A 16,840-nucleotide genomic window follows, 5' to 3' on the forward strand; every position below is an offset into this window, starting at 1 on the left:
AACGCTTCTTTCTTTCCAGCAACTTCGTCTTCTATATTATGTCTAGAAAAAATGGATTTTATGAGGATACCAGACTTAGCAAAATGTTACAGTAAACTATTGTAGGTTGTAGATCTGTACCCATGTGAAATGCCACGACACCATTACGTTTGGTTATAGTAGAACACATACAATTACTGGTTAGTTATAGTTGTTTTGTAGCTGTTTAAATACACGGATCACACTATAACACAAGCCATGTCCATCATTGTTACCAAATATTGTGGAATTAAACATTTAGTGTTCAAGCGCTGCAATTTGGAGATGCCACTTTTTTTTTTTTTTTTTAATCTTTTTTGACAGGACACATTTAGAGGTATAAAAAAAAAAAAAAGAGGTATAAAAACTAAAATCACTTTATCATGACTAGAAGAGGGACAGGCCCAATGGTGACAAACGTTGATGTTGGTACCATAAATACCAATTTTTCATCCGACAGAAATTCAACTAAATGCGTTTCTCATCCTCAGGCCGACTCAGACGGGCCGAGCTGCGGAGGGCGTTCAGGTTTGGCTTCTTCCCTACACATCGACTTACGATCAGTTTGTTACACCATTGTTTCCGTCTCGCTCACTCCTGTCAATCATTCAAGTGAATGTGAGATTAGTGCATAATTTCCATAATGGTTCTGAGCAGCTGGACAACACATGCTTCATTTGTTATAGTAACTGATCCATATAGTAGCAGACCATAGTGGTATCACAGCACTTTACCTTGCTTTAAACCAACAATGTCCATAACCCATAGAGCAGCTTCAGCTGGAATCTGAGCACAAACAAGCATATTTCCAGAGCGAGGTCATGAACAAGTTACCACAGATGGTGTCTCAATGTCAGCGTCGTTAGAACACAGGAACTACATGATTAAGGTGAAGTGGGAATGTGGGGGGGGGGGAGAAACTTGGTAGATGAGCAGCTGCAATGTATAGCTGATGCTTAGTCTGGACAACTTAAAATAACACAAGAGGATGAGAGGGTGTATTAGTGTTGAACTACATAAAGAAAAAAACAGAAAGTGTCTCTGTGGATCTAGAGCCATGGATTCCATGCCAAATCCTTTTCTGTTACAAGTCCTATATCTCCTCAATGAATGAGAACTGTAACAATGCTTGATGACCACTAGAGGCTGCTACCTTCAAGAGGGGCAACATTAATGTCAACATTAATAAGGTCTTGACACAGGCCTAAGCAATAAGAGATGAATTAGCCACCCAAACTGAGAACTAATTTGATTAACTCTAAAGACAGGTGTAAACATACGGACAGAAAAAAAAATTATATAGACAAGCAGTCACACTGAATACTCAAAACTGACCCAGAAATATTCAAAAGGCTTTTCTCTCACCCTCTGAGCAACTCGCAGTCAGTGGGCACACAGTCCACCTGCAGTGGCCGACTTGCCCCGACAGGGGGCAGTATCAGTAGCATCAATTCAACAGCATGTCCCAACACTGGCTCAGAGGGTATGTGTCACAATGTTCAATGTCAGTGTAATGTGCCAAAAGATTCCAGTTCTGGGGTAGTTCAAGCTTGATGGCTGACAAATAAAAAACTAGCCAAAACAAGCTGGCATCTATAAATGTAGCTGTACATCGTCCAACCATCCAGGAGTGTAGGTAGCGTTAATTTTACACGTTTTCTTTTACACTTCAGAAAGGCTTTTGTGGAATCGGAAGAACCATTTCTGTGGGAAAACGGGTCTTTCTCACACAGGATGCTTATTCACGAGGAAGCATCTAAAGTAGGGCAGATTTTTAGAAACACTGGCTTAGGATTGCAGGAAGATCGCGTCACACTTGAAAATTGAAGGTATGCTGTGGCACAGTACCTTGCTGAAACTTGAGCTTATAAGACAGGTTTCACTTTAAGTGCAATAATGTTAAGAAAATACAGATAGAGTCTATTTTCCCTAACAAGACAAGGCAAAATATTCTTCATTTAGTCTCTCGTTCTCTTTTTCCATGGGTCCGTGTGCAGTGTTTAGGGGTGTGCCTTAGCGGTAGCAGGACAATGATGATGACCCTGCAGTGTGAGGAAATTCCCTCTGCAGGTCAGACAGGAGTTTGACAGAAATTTGGTGAGACCCAGTGAACGGTCCCTGAGAAATGGTCCATTTAATCCTTGGGAGACTGTGCTCGTTAGTGTGAAGTCCCTCCGCGGAGGTCGAGATGCTTTGGAGAACTGCTCCTTCTGTGAATGTTCTGTTACACGAAATCAGTGCACTCCTCAAGTCATACTCGAGGGTCCTTGGTTTTGGGCCGTCGGAATCAGTGCCGCACTTCATTATCGATGAGGCTGTCCTCACCAGACTGGAAGTCTGCGTTCAGGCCGTTTTGCACATTGATTATTTCCTCGTCCTGCGACGAACCTTGGCCGTCGTCCTCGCCGCTGCCCGAACCTGCTTCCTCCGAGTTCGGGTCTTGGAGTACCTGAGCGATGTACATTTGCTGCGGGTGTGGAAATGAGACAGAACACATCAAGTTTAAGCTCCAAAAGTTAGGACATCTGCTTTCTACAAAGAAAACGCTTTCAAACGCTGTAAGCTGGTCAGTATTTGAACTTAAAATACAGGATTATGTGGAAAAACCTCCTAAAAACAAAGGAGTGGGGACGTACAGCGGCCTTGTTGGATGCAGAAGGACACACCGAGGGCCCGCTTTCTAACCCATCCACGTCCTGAGAGTCGATCTAGGCAGACAACATGTGCTCAGTAATATGATACTGGTGCAGTTTGAGATGTTGAGCAGTGTCCATAAGAGATTTTATTACCTTGTAGTTGTGAGCACTGAGATATTTAAAATGTCCAAAACAGACGTGAGAGAGGCAGATGATGATGGTGATGATCAAAACAATGAAAGTGAACATGGAGGTCGCAGCTGAAAATCCTGGATTCAGAAAAGCAGAGAGTGTCGTTTTTAACATGAATACAGTCAGATTAATATTTGGACAGGCAGGTGAGCTTTTTGATTTTAATCCAATATTGCGAAACTCCAGAAGGGGAATGACTGACTTTTCTTTATATGCTGATTTTGTATTAACAAAGATATTGGGTTCCATCTTCCCAAACGTCAGTTTTGGCTGCTTACTTGACTGTTATTTGATTTTACACCCACTGGCAGGTGTGCACACACTGATGGGTGTAACCATGAAGCTCCACCAAAGCAGAGGAAAGTTTATTGTTTACAGAAGCGCACGAGTACTTGATTAAAATGACTGTGTGGCTGTTTCAAATGTTAATTCTCTATACACTCCGTAGCACTCTTCACGATCAGGTCATTGTATTATGACGTTGGCAAACTGGCGAGGAAAGAAGTTAAATAGTCTTTGGATTCAGCCATTTAATTCTAAAAGAGTTTTTCTAAGTTCTGATGACAAAAAACCACAATAATGCTAAAAAAAAAGGCTCTGTCCCTTATTGCCAGGAGACCTGGTGGAGCTTCCATCTTACCCGAGCGAACAGTTGAGAAGAAAAGAAGCCAAAAAAGACAAAGTATAGGCGCAGCCACCACTTGGTTGACGGCTCCAGAATGGATCTTCTTGTCCAGTTTGGTTGGCAAATAAGCGTAGTACATGTTGTAGCGGTCTGCTAGGTGTTTCAGCAACATGTACATCAGTCCTGCGCCGAGACGAGAGATAAACAATCACTGGAAATAATCCCATTAGGCTGGCTAATAAGCTGCACAGCACAGAACAGAATCACCAAAGGTTCTCTGCTTTATGTGTGTCCAGTCACCAGTAACTCGATCAGCGATGGCCCTGTGTGACGTAGCAGCGATGCGATAAAACTCACCAAAGGGGACGATAATGGGGCAGGTGATACTGTAGGTCATAACAACAGTGAAGACACACATCATCCAGGCGTAAGCTGCCCCAAACTGGAACTCATAGGCTTGGTGCTACAGAAACACAATGATGTCATAATTAAAGAAACTACAAGTCCAAAGATCTTCGTTTCATCACATGATGCTTACACGGGAGGAAAAGGGAGGACTTAGTTCAAGGTGGAGGGAAACTAACTTTGACAAGCTGGCATTATTAAACTCTTAAGGCAAGATTCTTATTAGCAATCAATGAGCGGTTGGAATAAGTTGGCCGGTAATTGGACACAAACCCGTTTGACATTTTTCCTCTCTGCTGCCGAACGCGCCAAGCACAGGCGGATCATATACATGAGCAACCCTGGGATCCTCAGCAGGTCGTTGGCGTTACCGATGAACGCGGAGGCAATGACGTAGTTCACAAAGAAGGCTCCATTATCAGGGAGAAACACACACCTAAAGTAGATGGAAAGACAAATGCAGAGAATTAAGTCAGGATTATTGTTGATTTTTAGGGAAATCCTTCTTTGTAAATTGTATATCTGTGGGATTAGCAGAGATTATGAGCCCAAACTGTCTTTTTGAACAATATTGGAAGTTAACAGTCCATTTTTTCTTTGCTCCACATGGTTGCTGATGCTACTGTTGACCTTAGTGCTGAGCAAAGGGAAGTCGTATCTAATCAATTCTCTACAAACAAAATTAACAGGCAGAATCATCTGGATCATGAAGAATCGGAGCTGAAGCGTGACCTTTCACCATCGTCATGCAGTATGTGCTTGACCCTCTGATCCTGGAGCTTCCTCCCTCTCTGATGATTGAATCTAGACTTGTTCACAAGAGTTGCTTTTGTCAACACTAAACTCTGAGTGGTTCCAACACTCCACTTGTTTCTTTTATCAACTTCCAAGCATACTTTCGGAAATTCATAAAATCTATTTTTAATGATTTTGTTAAAAATAAAACAACCCAAACCACATTAATCAGACTAAAGATGAACTAATACTTCTGCTACTTACTCAAATCTGACTTTCACATCTGCCAAGAACCTCCTGTCAAACAGCCAGCGGAAGAAAAGATCCAAACTGGAAAGAAACAAAAATGAATTAACTGGATGAGACATGGATGACAGGTAGCAATTAATCTACTTTTACAATAAGTTTTAAAAACAGGAATAACAAAAATACCTGCTGAGTCCCAGAGAGGGAAGCAACAAGACCATGAAGATCAGGAAAGTGTAGCATTTATGCATCGTCGTCCTATTTTGAATTGATCTGAAAGGAAACATTCAGAATAAATCGGAGATCATCGCCAACAGCTGAACACTCACAACAGGCACAACTCATACCGGGTCCAGTGCGCTTCGAAGAAGGCAGAATAGTAAACGATGGTGGGAAGCAGGGCAGAGAAAGACCACAGCAGAAGGGTGGGGAAGAATTGGGTGACGATCGGATTCTGCAAGTCACAACAGAGGAGCACAGACAGGCGTGTCAGAATTGTCTTTGCATTCTCTGAATAGGAATTTGAACAGTTTTACATCCAGTTCCGTAAAGATAACTCTAGGAAGGAGTAGCAAAGCACAAAAAAAGCACTTCCTGAAAGTCCAACACTCACGTTGAGATACTCCACTGGTTTGGTAACATTGAACTTGTCCATGGTGGAGATGATGATCGCTGGGGTGGTGAGGAAGAAGAGTAGGAGGAAGAGGATGATGTTGATGATTAAACAGCGGCACCACCAGGAGAAACCTCCCAAAGACAGATGCTCCCTGGGGGGAAGTTATTAGACGTCTTTACAATAACGAAACAACTGCAGGTACGTTAACCAAGCGTCAACTCAAAAACTGTCAGGTGTCCGGAGCAGATCAAAGTTCTCAGTTAAGGATTCAAACACCACCTCTTAAAACCGGATAACAGAAAATACTACACATTTAGTTAACTACCTACTGGCAAAAAAAGAAGATCCAGTAATCAAAAGTTCAATAAAAAAAAGGGGAAAACTTGATTTTTTTTTAATCCTTTTTAAAGCCTCCAGAGATGCTTGGTGTCGAGACTGGTTGGGTCAGTCACCGTTTGTCCCCAGGATGATGTCGTTGGGGGGTAAACCTTCAACCCTGTCTGAGGCCCCGAGCGCTCTGAACCAGGTTTTAGTCAACAGTATTTTGCTCCAATCTATTTTCCCTTTGCTCTGATGATGTTGCCACCACCACGCTTCCCTGTAGGGATGGTACTGGTCGGGGGGGGGCAACTGCTTCAAGCCCAAAAGTTTTTGTCTTTGTTTCATAAGACTGGAAAATTTTGTCTTATTGAGTAGAGGTGCCTAAAAGCTTAGTGGAGTGCTGCAGTGACACTTCCTGTTCTTCAACTCTGCACACGGACCTCAGCATTGGCACCGTGTCTCATCGAGACGGCCCACTTTGGCTGCATGGTCCGATCCAAGATTTATGATGGTCCTGAACTTGTAAATTCATGATGACTTAGTACAGCAGAGTATTTGGTAGGCCTCCCTGGACACGCACCCTCAGCGTTTTATTTTAGCATCAGGCTAACTCCATTTTCTTATACGTCAGAAATCCTTACCAGTACACATTTTGTGGGTCAGGGGCGTAGCCGACGCTCCAGTTGTACGTCTGAAGTTTGGAGCTGAATTGGGAGCTCTTGGGCTCCCGACGGCAGTGAAAGCCCTGACACTTGCAAGCATTAAAGTCTTTCAAGATCCTGAAGAGGAACATCCAGCCACGAGTTAGAATAGACAAAAGAGACCGTGAGCTAAACAAACAAGTGTGATGAATACAGATTTTAGCATGGTACTTTAGTGTACTCACATGGCAGTCATTGCCTCATTCTGGAATGTCACAAATGCCATTCCCAACGGCTTTTTATTGACCTTTTCTTTCTCTTTCCTATATTCGTCTTTCAGTTTTGCCTCCAGCTTCGTATAGTAGCTCACTGCCTCTTCCTGTGGACAACACAAGTGTTACCATTTGTACCCCAGCAAATGCTTAGATTCTAAAATTCTGTCTCAACATTCTAAACTTTAGAATGTTGAGACAGAATGACTATAAATGAAATGTACATAAAATAAGTAGTTTAACAATGTGAGGTTCCGCGAAGATCTATGCAAGAAAACAAGCTAGAGGTGACGACAGGTTTGATACGTATGGATATCTTATGGATGAAAGAAGACCAAAATGGTTTAAACGTTTGAAAAAACTGATGCACCATGTTTTGAGTGCGCTTCATCCCTTCATGATTATATTAAGGCTGAAAAATGAATGTTTATTTTACTATAAAGATGTTTTTGGTGACATGTGCAGCTCTTAAAGCAAAATGCAAAAGCACTGATAAAATTGCTGAGCACACTATGATGTTGTGTTGTAATTATAGACAACATGTGCTTAAAACATATATCAGCCTTTTCTTTTCAAATCTGTGGCAGTATAGCTGGACCGTGACACGTCACCTACCTGCTCACAGCCTTTTATGATACAACAGCAAAGATGGCCGCAGGGTTTTGGATTCATCATAGTGGTAACGTGCTCCTTAGCCTGCAGGTCAATGAAGAATTTCTTGCTGCGTTCCGCCTTTTTCCTGAATTGAACAACAGTACGTCTGTCAGTCTGAGGCTGAAGTCATGAAGAAATACAAATGCACCAAAATACTTAACATTTCTACCTCTCAGAGTTGAGATTCATCAGCTTGGCCACATCATAACAGATACGAGCTTCCAGTACAACGCAGTTTTCATAAGCATTTCTGTCAAAGAACAAAGAAGGAAGATTAAAACCCAGCACATTTATCTCCATAAATACACAAAAAAGTGTGTTTCCTAATAGTAACACATGCCCTATTTTAGTTTTCCACCATCTTGACACATGACCTGCATGATTCTGCTCATCTGGATTCAATTAGAGACAATTAGTCAAATAAACCCATCATTGTCTGCTCCCGGACATCTCAGCCAGGACAATCTAACAGGAAAGGGCACGGCTATCGAACGTCATAATGAAGTTAATGTGCAGCTTACTGCCATGGACGAAGAGCAGTGCACCATTTAAAAGCAGACTTAAATGCTAACAATATAGTGCGTAGAGACAAAAATAAAAGTCCTTACTCAAAGTGTTGCTTGATCTCGGACTCTTCTGCATATTTGGAGATTTCATTGACAAATAAAGTGCGTTTCACCTGCGTGGAAATACGTCATTAGCAACAACGTTCACATCAGTGTGCACGAGGACCTCATGGACTGTGAAACCTCTCACCAGATCATCCTCTTTGTAGTGCATCTTGGAGGTATGTCGTCTCATGCTGTACACCGTCAGTAACAGATAAAGAAATGCAAATGTAGTGTGCAGCCAGAGTAGTGCATTACTGCAGGAAAAAGGTGAAAGGGGAATTAACAACAGCGTTACATGGTGCAGATTATCAAATAGCAGGTTTGCCAACTCACTCTGTGTCCAAATTAGCTATTGTGGTACGACCAAAACTGTAAGCATTATTTTCTGTGAATAAAAAGACACAGGAAAGAAGCAAGACAGTCACAACTGGTTCGGATTTATTCGACACGTGTTCTATTATGACCATTTTACGCACCAAGTAGATTTCCAGAGAAGTTGACCGGCAGGATGATGCCCACAGAGAGGACGCCGACCACTACCAGCAGCCCAATAATGTGGCGCTGAAAGGACAAGTAATGAACTGCATCCTCTCCACACTTCTCCCTTATTTCATCCTCCCTTTAAAGAACACATAAATAGAGTCAACTACAGGACAGTAATTGAAAACAGACGCACTCGTGTCAAACTGAATCAGCATTTATTCAAACGCTGTTTTCAATACACCGACTTACTTGATACGGAAAATGGCTGTGAGCCAGGAGCAGAATCCCTAAAATAGAAGCGAGGAGAGTTACAGTCCAGCACAATAAACTATCTGACATAGACTGTCGGGATCCAACTACGACTAATGTCATTGTTAAAATCAAATGAATTAATATTTGTTGAAGCATAAAATCCAGAAAACCTCTCATGTTACTTCTGTCGTGCTAATGTTCCATTATTTAATAAACTGATTTAATGAACCGTTGATCTAGAGATTGGGTGACCCTACAACAGTTGCAGGGGAAACTAATGTATTTTTTTTTTTTAATGCAATATAAGTGGCCTACTTACTGTATCTCTCTGATCAATATCCACAGAGCTGGAAACTGAGGTGAGGCGTTCGTAGCGTTCTGGCGCATCGGATGTTGCTGCAGAGCCGACACTGGATGCAGAAAACAAAGGATTACTTTCAAATCATCATATACAGTACCATAAAGGCTTAGTAGTACTACCTTTCTATCAACACATTTGGATTACAATCACAATATTCAAAGGCTTATAGCACAAAACATAAATTATAAATATGCCTGCAGAGGAGCTTCAGAGATTTCCCCTGTTCATCCTGTGTGGCTGTACACAGGATTTGACTTGGTTACCCAGACAACCACAGGAAAAACCTTTGGAGCCACATTTCCTGCAGCATTATAAGCACAGGCTATTTCACACAGGTAGAGAACACCATCACTGTTAGAGGAAGATTCTAAAGTTAGAAGGTAAAGCTCAAGATAGCAGAACAGTGGAAACTATGGAATACCCTGATCACCCACCCAGCTCACCTATGTGTAAATGTACGTACATTCTGTCCAGTAGTGCCACGGGGTCCTGTTCACTCTAACACCTGAGAATTCAATTACTGTGAAATTCAGGAATTGATTAAGTCCATGCCAATCAAACACTGCGACCCTGTGGATCTGCTGGAATTTCAACACTGCACCAGTTCTACGCAAGACATGAAAGGACAGCCAGAAGACATCCAACCAGCTGGGTCAGAGAAGCATAACCTCTCACTGTCAGCAACCTCTCTGTGCAGCTCAGGCTGTGTGTGCTCACAAAGAAGAAGGTTGTGCTTCATAAAGAGGTCAATAGAGATTAGTCGACAGATCTGATTAGGACAGGGAGAGAGGACGGCGACACCCAACGCAAAGACAGAAGAATAATTAAGAGCCTGACACTGAGAAATATGAGCAGCGGCAGCAGGAGGAAGATCTATATGCTGAATCTGAATCACACAGGGGTCCAGGCAGAGTCAACAGGTGTTACACGTTAGCTTAAATATAGTGGTGGGAAAGAAGGAAACCACAAGGACGGAGCGATGACATACTATTCCCGATCGTCCAGGCGGCTGTATCGCTGGTCCATTCTTGTGAAAAGACAAGCAAAACAAAACCATTCAGCTTAGTTAAGTCAAAACGGTTCCGTTAACAAAGTCCTGCTACAAAGTAACACTTTTCGAAGCACGTCACAGCATTAGAACGCTAAGAAACCTCATGATGCCTCCTTGTTCTACTAGAAATAATAGCAAAAGACCGTTTAGTGTTTCCAATAAGTGAGTAAATGATCCCATGGAATTACTTTTCATATGACAACAAACTTCATTTCCTGTCCATTACTGTGTGTAAAGCTGCAACCCCCTGCCCACCCGCCCACCATGCTGCAACCCCTTCCTCTGATCACAGGCACCTGCAAAAACAGTAAAACTGCACTGTTACAGAGACACAACAGGGAATGTGAGAGGCGGATCACTGTGTCACGTCGTTTCCAGGGTTCACATCCAGAAATGATCTGAACCATCCAAGCGCAGTCTTAAAAACAATTACTTAATTCCGGGAAGCTCTTTTCAAAACATACCACCAGCACCCAGAGGAGATAGGACAGGAAATCAAATATTTTGGTATAAAAATGCAGCAGAAATCTTTCTGTTATTAAGTTATTTTTGCCACTTTGTTAAGTCGACAATGGCTTGGTTTTGCTCCCAGGAATGATGCCGCTCGCTTTGGAGACAATGCAGTATGACGTCCTGCAGGCATTCCAAGAGCCGCAGGTCCAGGTGCGGAATACCAGCTAATTACTCAACACAGGACACACGCGGTGAAGAGGAAATCTTACAGCCAGTAAGGACCACCCCTTCTGGAAGGAACCCAACATTTTAAATCTGTCGTTTCTGCAGTTGTGATGATCCTTTTTAATGTGTCTTCTCCACCGTGTAGGTGCAGCTAAAGACAGGACTCAAACGATGTCTTTCATGATTTCCACCATTTTCAACCACTCGGCAATTCAAATTTTCTGCAAGTGTCCCTATGTTCAAGTGTTAATTCATCAAGTTTCCCATTGAGATTCTTATATGTGGATATTTGAAATGAAGATGGATTTACAACTAAATTGCAAATTTACTGTTTAAAATGCCAAAAAATGCTATAAAATGTCAGAATGCTGTACGTTATTAGGTCAGAAAGATGGTAAATATTAAAGAGAGTTTTCTACTTTTATTACAACCTATGGAATGACGAGTAATCTTGGGACATGTAGTCATGTCAGCTATTTCATTGAAAGCTACACAACAGCTGACTCTCAGTGGCTTCTCCGCCACTACAATAGAAATCTTCTTTGACACTCGAGATACATCCTCACTCACCAGTGACGACAGCTCCAACAGTATCGGCCTTATGTGGAGCGTTTTTGTCATTTGTTTGAAAGAGCAATCACTCGCTAATAAATCCTATGTTGGGCAAAGGTTAAAGGAGAAAATGGGTCATCGTGTCCAATAGATCGCCATGTTTCAATTACCTGTCGGCGTCAGTCACGAGAGCGAGCCGGCCGTAGTCCCAAGCCACTTTTCTCAAGAAGGAGAAGACGAGCAGCAGCACCTGGGAGCACAAGATACTCGTTAGGTGTGTGCTTTAATCGACAACAGTTTTAGTCGTAATAGTGGTGAAATAGTATCACTTTTACCATTACGTGTTCACACGCTGTTAAAAAATAATGACATGAAATCATGAGTTGATGAGATTTAATAACACTCAAAATCTGGGGTGGTAGCTCAGTCTGTTAGGAACTGGGCTGAGAAGTGGAGGGTTCTGGGTTCGGGACCCAGTGGACGGGGAAGGGGAAGAACATCTTCAGAGCACTGCCAAAGTACCCTTGAGCAAGGTACCAAACCCACAAATGCTCATATAGGGCGACTGACTGCACCTGCCTTCGCCCAGTGTGGACCCTCCCCGTGATCCCGGAAGGGATCAAGTGGTTAGGAAGACGAGACGAGAGACTCAAAATCAAACTACAGACTTACCAGAAAGCACATGAAGTCAAGTGCAAGGACAGTAGGCACTCCCCCAAAAGGCAAGCCCTGGAGCACCGTGCTGCGGATGCGGGCGGAGTAACAGAAGTCCCTGGAGCTGGAGTTGGGGGGCTGCGTTGGACAGCTCTCGGTGTCCGGGCATCCCTGCGCTCCCCAGATAGCCATTATCAATATCAAGACTCTGTACATCACTGAAGCATGTTTACAGCCTGCGGACGAAAGAAAGCACGTGTCACAAGCCTGACAGATAAGCTTATTTTATCTACATGGTGAGATCACTTTGATCTTGCACAACAGGGGAGACGGTGGAAAAAGAGAGAATTGTGATTGGTTTGCATTCCCGAGTCTGGGTGGACATTTGACCTAAAGGAAAGAAATAAAACAAGCAACCCATCGCACTGTTAGTTCTGAAATGGAGCCGAGGACAGCTGTCAATGAGTTAAAATGATGCTATAACTTCTATTCTCAGTGCTTAAAGCCACCTGGAAGAGGAGGCAGCATAATTATGCTAAGTGTGCCGGTGCCATTTCTCACTGCACCATAAAATCTTGTTGCATTAGTCTCATTTAGGTGAAGAGTGAGTCTTCTCAGTGCAAATCTAAAATGAATTGGGCTGTGAAGGATACAGTTTCCATGAAGATGGCATCAACTTTACAGCCTTTGTGGTGTGATTATTTCTAAAATAACTGAACACACCTAATGACAAACACAGCTTGTGCGTGCTGGTCTCAGCACGCCTCTTGTGCAGAGCAACATTCTGTGACGGTCAGTGTGAACCCAAACCCGCTCTGTTGTGCCCCACACACACACAAAAGCTCACAGATCACTATAAACAGGGAGAGAACATGGTACAACACGGTTTCGGAGCCACGTGCACTACAGGTAGGAGTAGTTCATCCAAGAAGTGACCAACATCTGACCGAGAGAGCTGGACCGAACAAGGAGCCTGTTCCAGACTCAAACATCTATCATCTATCATAACTGTACCACCTCACTCAAGCTCACAATAAAGAGACCTCTTGGAAACAAAGACCACTAAACCGAAACCTTACTGGGACCTCCTGCTGCTTTTCTTTGTACATAATTCTGAGCAACTATCAGAAACCATTCTACTCATTGGTCCATTTACTTGTTTCCCCCTGAAAACGTGTCGACGTCTCCCTGCTACACATGTGGCCCTCGTGCAACAGACAAATTTAACGTGACTATTTAACAGAGGATTGGAAGAAATGGACAGTACAAATACACACTAATCATTACGGTATAGAAAGCATTTTTTAAGTTTAGCGATAATAAACCCAGTTAAATATACATTTACTACTTTAGCCATTGATATTCTCTGCATTTATCTTAATAAACACTTCCGCACATACTGTGACTTAAACCTGTAGAACACATACAGACAGAAGTAATACAACGTTGCTCAACACGGTAGGTTGCTTTTTGATCAAAGCCCCTTGAACTTTGACCTTTGGAAAGTCAAGAGTCAAACTTCCTCCAGAATCCAGACCATCATCAAAATGTAATCAGCTCTTTCCTGAGCTATTATCAACATTTCCTGAAAATCTCATTAAAATCCTTTTGTAACTCAGAGTTATTTCAGGCTGCTGGATAAACTCAACTTTAAAGTTGATTTGAAGGTGAATGCTGGGCGTTTGTTGCCCAATCGAGGGATTCAAATGAGCGAGGCCGTGCATCAGGGGGCCTCTAATTTACGGCACAGCCTGTGTAATTCTCCGTTTGCCTCATGTAACATGAATTCCCCCTCGTCTCTGCGTGACTGCTGATAACTCGTGACCTCAACATTAAGCACTGGTTATAACTCACGTGATTTCATGTCTTTGGGATGCTGTGTGAGGCAGCTGCAGGCCAACAGACTGCAGTCAAATGCTGAATGGCGAGCCCAGCAACCTGCCAGTCAAAAAAACCCAATAGCTACATAACAGCCAAAAAGGTTACAAAACACAGCTACGGTCTCAATTAGCTTAATGACCCTCCTCAATCTACAACTACAATTGTCTGGATCAAGACTGTGACATAGAAATCATCAAAGGAGGCCCGAGGACTCGTCTAGCTTCTCTGACAAGTAATATTCACATTGGCGCTGCAATACATTTGCCCTTCATCCCACTAAGTCAAACCACGGCTTTCACAATGCAGCTCATCTGTTCTAACACTAAGTCATTTATCTGCCTCCTGGAATCCTGTGACATCACCGTGGAGGGGCAGCCAGAGCGGAACAATAACCCAACAGAGACCACAGGGTGGGAAACGCACCAGGCTCAACCCGAGGATACTGCTAATGCTGCTGCACAAGAGAATTACAGATGTGAACGGTCTTAAAAGTACATAGAACATAACAAGAGTGTTTCCCATACGCCAGTTTCAAAAACTAGGGCTGTCAAAACTAAACATTAATGTCAATAACGAGGAAAAAATAATGAATTCATCTGATTGCTTTTGTGTAGAAGACTCGGTAGCTTTGTAGTACGATAAAGGCAGACCATAATAAGGCAATGAAGAAATGATGTAACAGCAGGAAAATATACTGCTTGGTCCAAGCTACGAGCAAATAAGTCATCAAGCCTGCGTTTTGCACCCATCAATGCGCGACGAGAAAGGAAAATGTGGAAAAGAGGTCACCAAAATCAATGCAGAACAAAGGCACATGTCATTAAAATAGGGACCTTTTTGAAACGAATGATGTAAGAACCCCAAATACATGGCGCTAAACAATCATCGATTTACTTTCAGTGTTAGTCAAGCAAATTGCACCCAATAGTCAAGCATGAACTTTGGGAAATATGGGGCACTTTGCCTCAACGAACATCTTCCAGTTTTTAAAAATACAGTTTTTAAGTATGCTGGACATGCAAATAGCTTTATTTTATGTCATTTACGTTACTTAACTGGGTTATATCATAAAAAAGCAACTTATAGGGGCAAATGCTACAGCTGACAGACCCAAAAAAAGGGGACGTTGGAAGTATTTTGCTTGAGATACACGTCCAGTGAAAAAGCTAGAAATGTTGAGAAAACTGAAGCAATGCTACAAAATGGGATTAAATCGAGTGGTACAGAAACATGTCAACTCTTGAGACCTTCAGGAAGAAGCTTTGAATCATGGCAGCCCTTCTCAAGACATATTCTACTGCACTTTTATTGGATAGGGACTGAAACAAGTCGGTCAGGAGACATTGATGAAGAAGAGTTTAATTATCTTTAAGCTGGTCAATGGGACAGACCTTTAACAATAGTCTGAATCAATACCAGTAGACTTAGGTAGTTGTGATACAACGCAGCACAGCGGTAACAAAAGTTGATCCAAATCAACGCTCCTGTGACCTTTGATCCTTGAAAGATCAAGTCTCAAAACCTCATTGACCCTTTTGATCTTTAGATCTTTAGCTCAATCTCAAAAATACACCAATTCACCAAATGGTGCTATTAGCCTGCAAATGATCTTAATACCTGATCTGATTGTTGGAGAAAGAGAAAAGAAAAAGCTGAACAGCTGGCATTAGAATTCAAATAAAAGCCAAGGCCCATGTACCTTCCAAACCACGGAGCTCATGTAGCATTTGAGGAAAATCACGGGGATCTACTGGTTATGACACTCAAGCAGTTTGGCTACACAGCAAAAAACTAAATACAGGCTAGCAGGCAGCTTATGTTTATCCCTTCACAGATAATGGAAACAGAGAGCATTAATCTCCACAGGCCAGCATTGGTTGGTCATCCTTGTCATAATAAAGCTAAGGTGCAAAGTTTAATTTAGCTATTTTCAACAGCAGCGTTGATCTCCTGGAGACAGGTGCTGAGATATGCCAAATATTCCATCTGCTATCTGCTCAGTCTGTCAAACCACTGGTGTTGTGAAATGCGCAAGCAGATTAAACCAAATCTGCTGTCCAATGTCTCTTCTGGGTTTCAAACGTCTATTTACTATCTCGCAAATGGAGAGACTAAAGCAATTTTATTATCACGAGTAGCAAAATAAAATCTCTGGCTAAACAAACCAATTGAGCGTCTGTTAGGGAGAAGCTAAACAGTGCTACATATGCAAAAAAAATAAATAAATAACCCGCTATATTTCAAACACAAAGAGGAATCTTATATCACCAATGTCTTTGTTCGCCAGAGCTCGAATGACGATTGACTTTACCGCTTATGTGCTCGCCCACTGTCGATTAGTGCGACTAATGATAACGGAACGTGTTTACTTATTTATTGTTCTGACAGTAGCCACTGTCTTATATATCAAGCTACGTTGGCAAGTGCTTCGCATTTTCAACGGCCGGTTGACGCCTTTTTGTGAAATATAAGAATACCAACCACTTTTAATATCTTACCTTGTCATAACAGCCAGCAGAAATGGAAATAGCTAATAATAAGTAGCTAGCGAGACGTTAGCTAACTTAGCTTCGATTTGGCAAAAACAGACGGAGACTATCTGCTGAATGTCGGCTGTCAGAATGGGTTCTGTTGCTCCCCGATATCCAAAAAGAAACACGGGACCATCTAACTGCAATAGGTTAAGTTCCTCGCTGAGAAGGACGATGTGACGCCTAAGCTGACACGGTTGTGCCTCATTAGCCGGTGAAACTGGGACTGCTAACCAAACCAGTCCAACAGGAGGCGAAGGCTGTGAAGTTGATCGGCGTGACGTAAATATCTTCTTCTTCCTTCATTTCGGCGTGACGTGTTGTCAAGGAGCACACCGCCCCCTGCTGTTCGGAAGTGTGTTTGCTCGCGTCGGTGCGGAATTACCCCTCATTCCCTCCCAGTGGGTTTCTGTGACCTTAAAAGC

General features: G+C 42.5%; 1 protein-coding gene and 1 long non-coding RNA gene across 3 annotated transcripts; one reads left to right on the forward strand and one right to left on the reverse strand.

Moving 5' to 3' along the window:
- Positions 1 to 8: 8 nt before the first annotated feature.
- Positions 9 to 16,682, reverse strand: tmem63ba (transmembrane protein 63Ba). 2 transcript variants are annotated; one of them, XM_011603479.2, is made up of 24 exons: positions 16,383 to 16,682; positions 12,022 to 12,239; positions 11,520 to 11,599; positions 10,057 to 10,095; positions 9,027 to 9,117; positions 8,705 to 8,742; positions 8,449 to 8,591; positions 8,306 to 8,357; positions 8,118 to 8,226; positions 7,970 to 8,040; positions 7,531 to 7,611; positions 7,323 to 7,446; positions 6,681 to 6,814; positions 6,436 to 6,573; positions 5,471 to 5,624; positions 5,205 to 5,311; positions 5,044 to 5,130; positions 4,876 to 4,941; positions 4,150 to 4,312; positions 3,829 to 3,934; positions 3,487 to 3,654; positions 2,808 to 2,923; positions 2,655 to 2,726; positions 9 to 2,485 (listed from the first exon to the last, which is right to left on the reverse strand). In XM_011603479.2, exons 2-24 carry the CDS (start codon positions 12,217 to 12,219, stop codon positions 2,306 to 2,308), a joined length of 2,517 nt encoding a protein of 838 aa, XP_011601781.2. In that variant the 5' UTR covers positions 12,220 to 12,239; positions 16,383 to 16,682; the 3' UTR covers positions 9 to 2,305. The 2 variants fall into 2 exon arrangements, with proteins under 2 accessions (XP_011601781.2, XP_011601782.2); XM_011603480.2 differs by lacking the exon at positions 10,057 to 10,095.
- Positions 10,441 to 11,064, forward strand: LOC115249596 (uncharacterized). The gene is made up of 3 exons (XR_003888270.1): positions 10,441 to 10,626; positions 10,712 to 10,846; positions 10,943 to 11,064. It is a non-coding gene; the product is annotated as an uncharacterized lncRNA (long non-coding RNA).
- Positions 16,683 to 16,840: the final 158 nt, after the last annotated feature.

This window comes from Takifugu rubripes, chromosome 4 (assembly GCF_901000725.2).
Source record: "Takifugu rubripes chromosome 4, fTakRub1.2, whole genome shotgun sequence".
Classification (NCBI taxonomy): Eukaryota; Metazoa; Chordata; class Actinopteri; order Tetraodontiformes; family Tetraodontidae; genus Takifugu; species Takifugu rubripes.

What these genes read in the sequence shown, in the direction of transcription:
- tmem63ba (XM_011603479.2), bottom strand. Translation starts at nt 12,219, where the DNA reads ATGTACAGAGTCTTGATATTGATAATGGCTATCTGGGGAGCGCAGGGA. An exon ending in ATGAATCTCAACTCTGAGAG is followed by an intron (nt 7,447 to 7,530) that starts GTAGAAATGTTA and finishes TGTTCAATTCAG; the next exon opens with GAAAAAGGCGGAACGCAGCA. An exon ending in TCAGTGCTCACAACTACAAG is followed by an intron (nt 2,727 to 2,807) that starts GTAATAAAATCT and finishes TTGTCTGCCTAG; the next exon opens with ATCGACTCTCAGGACGTGGA.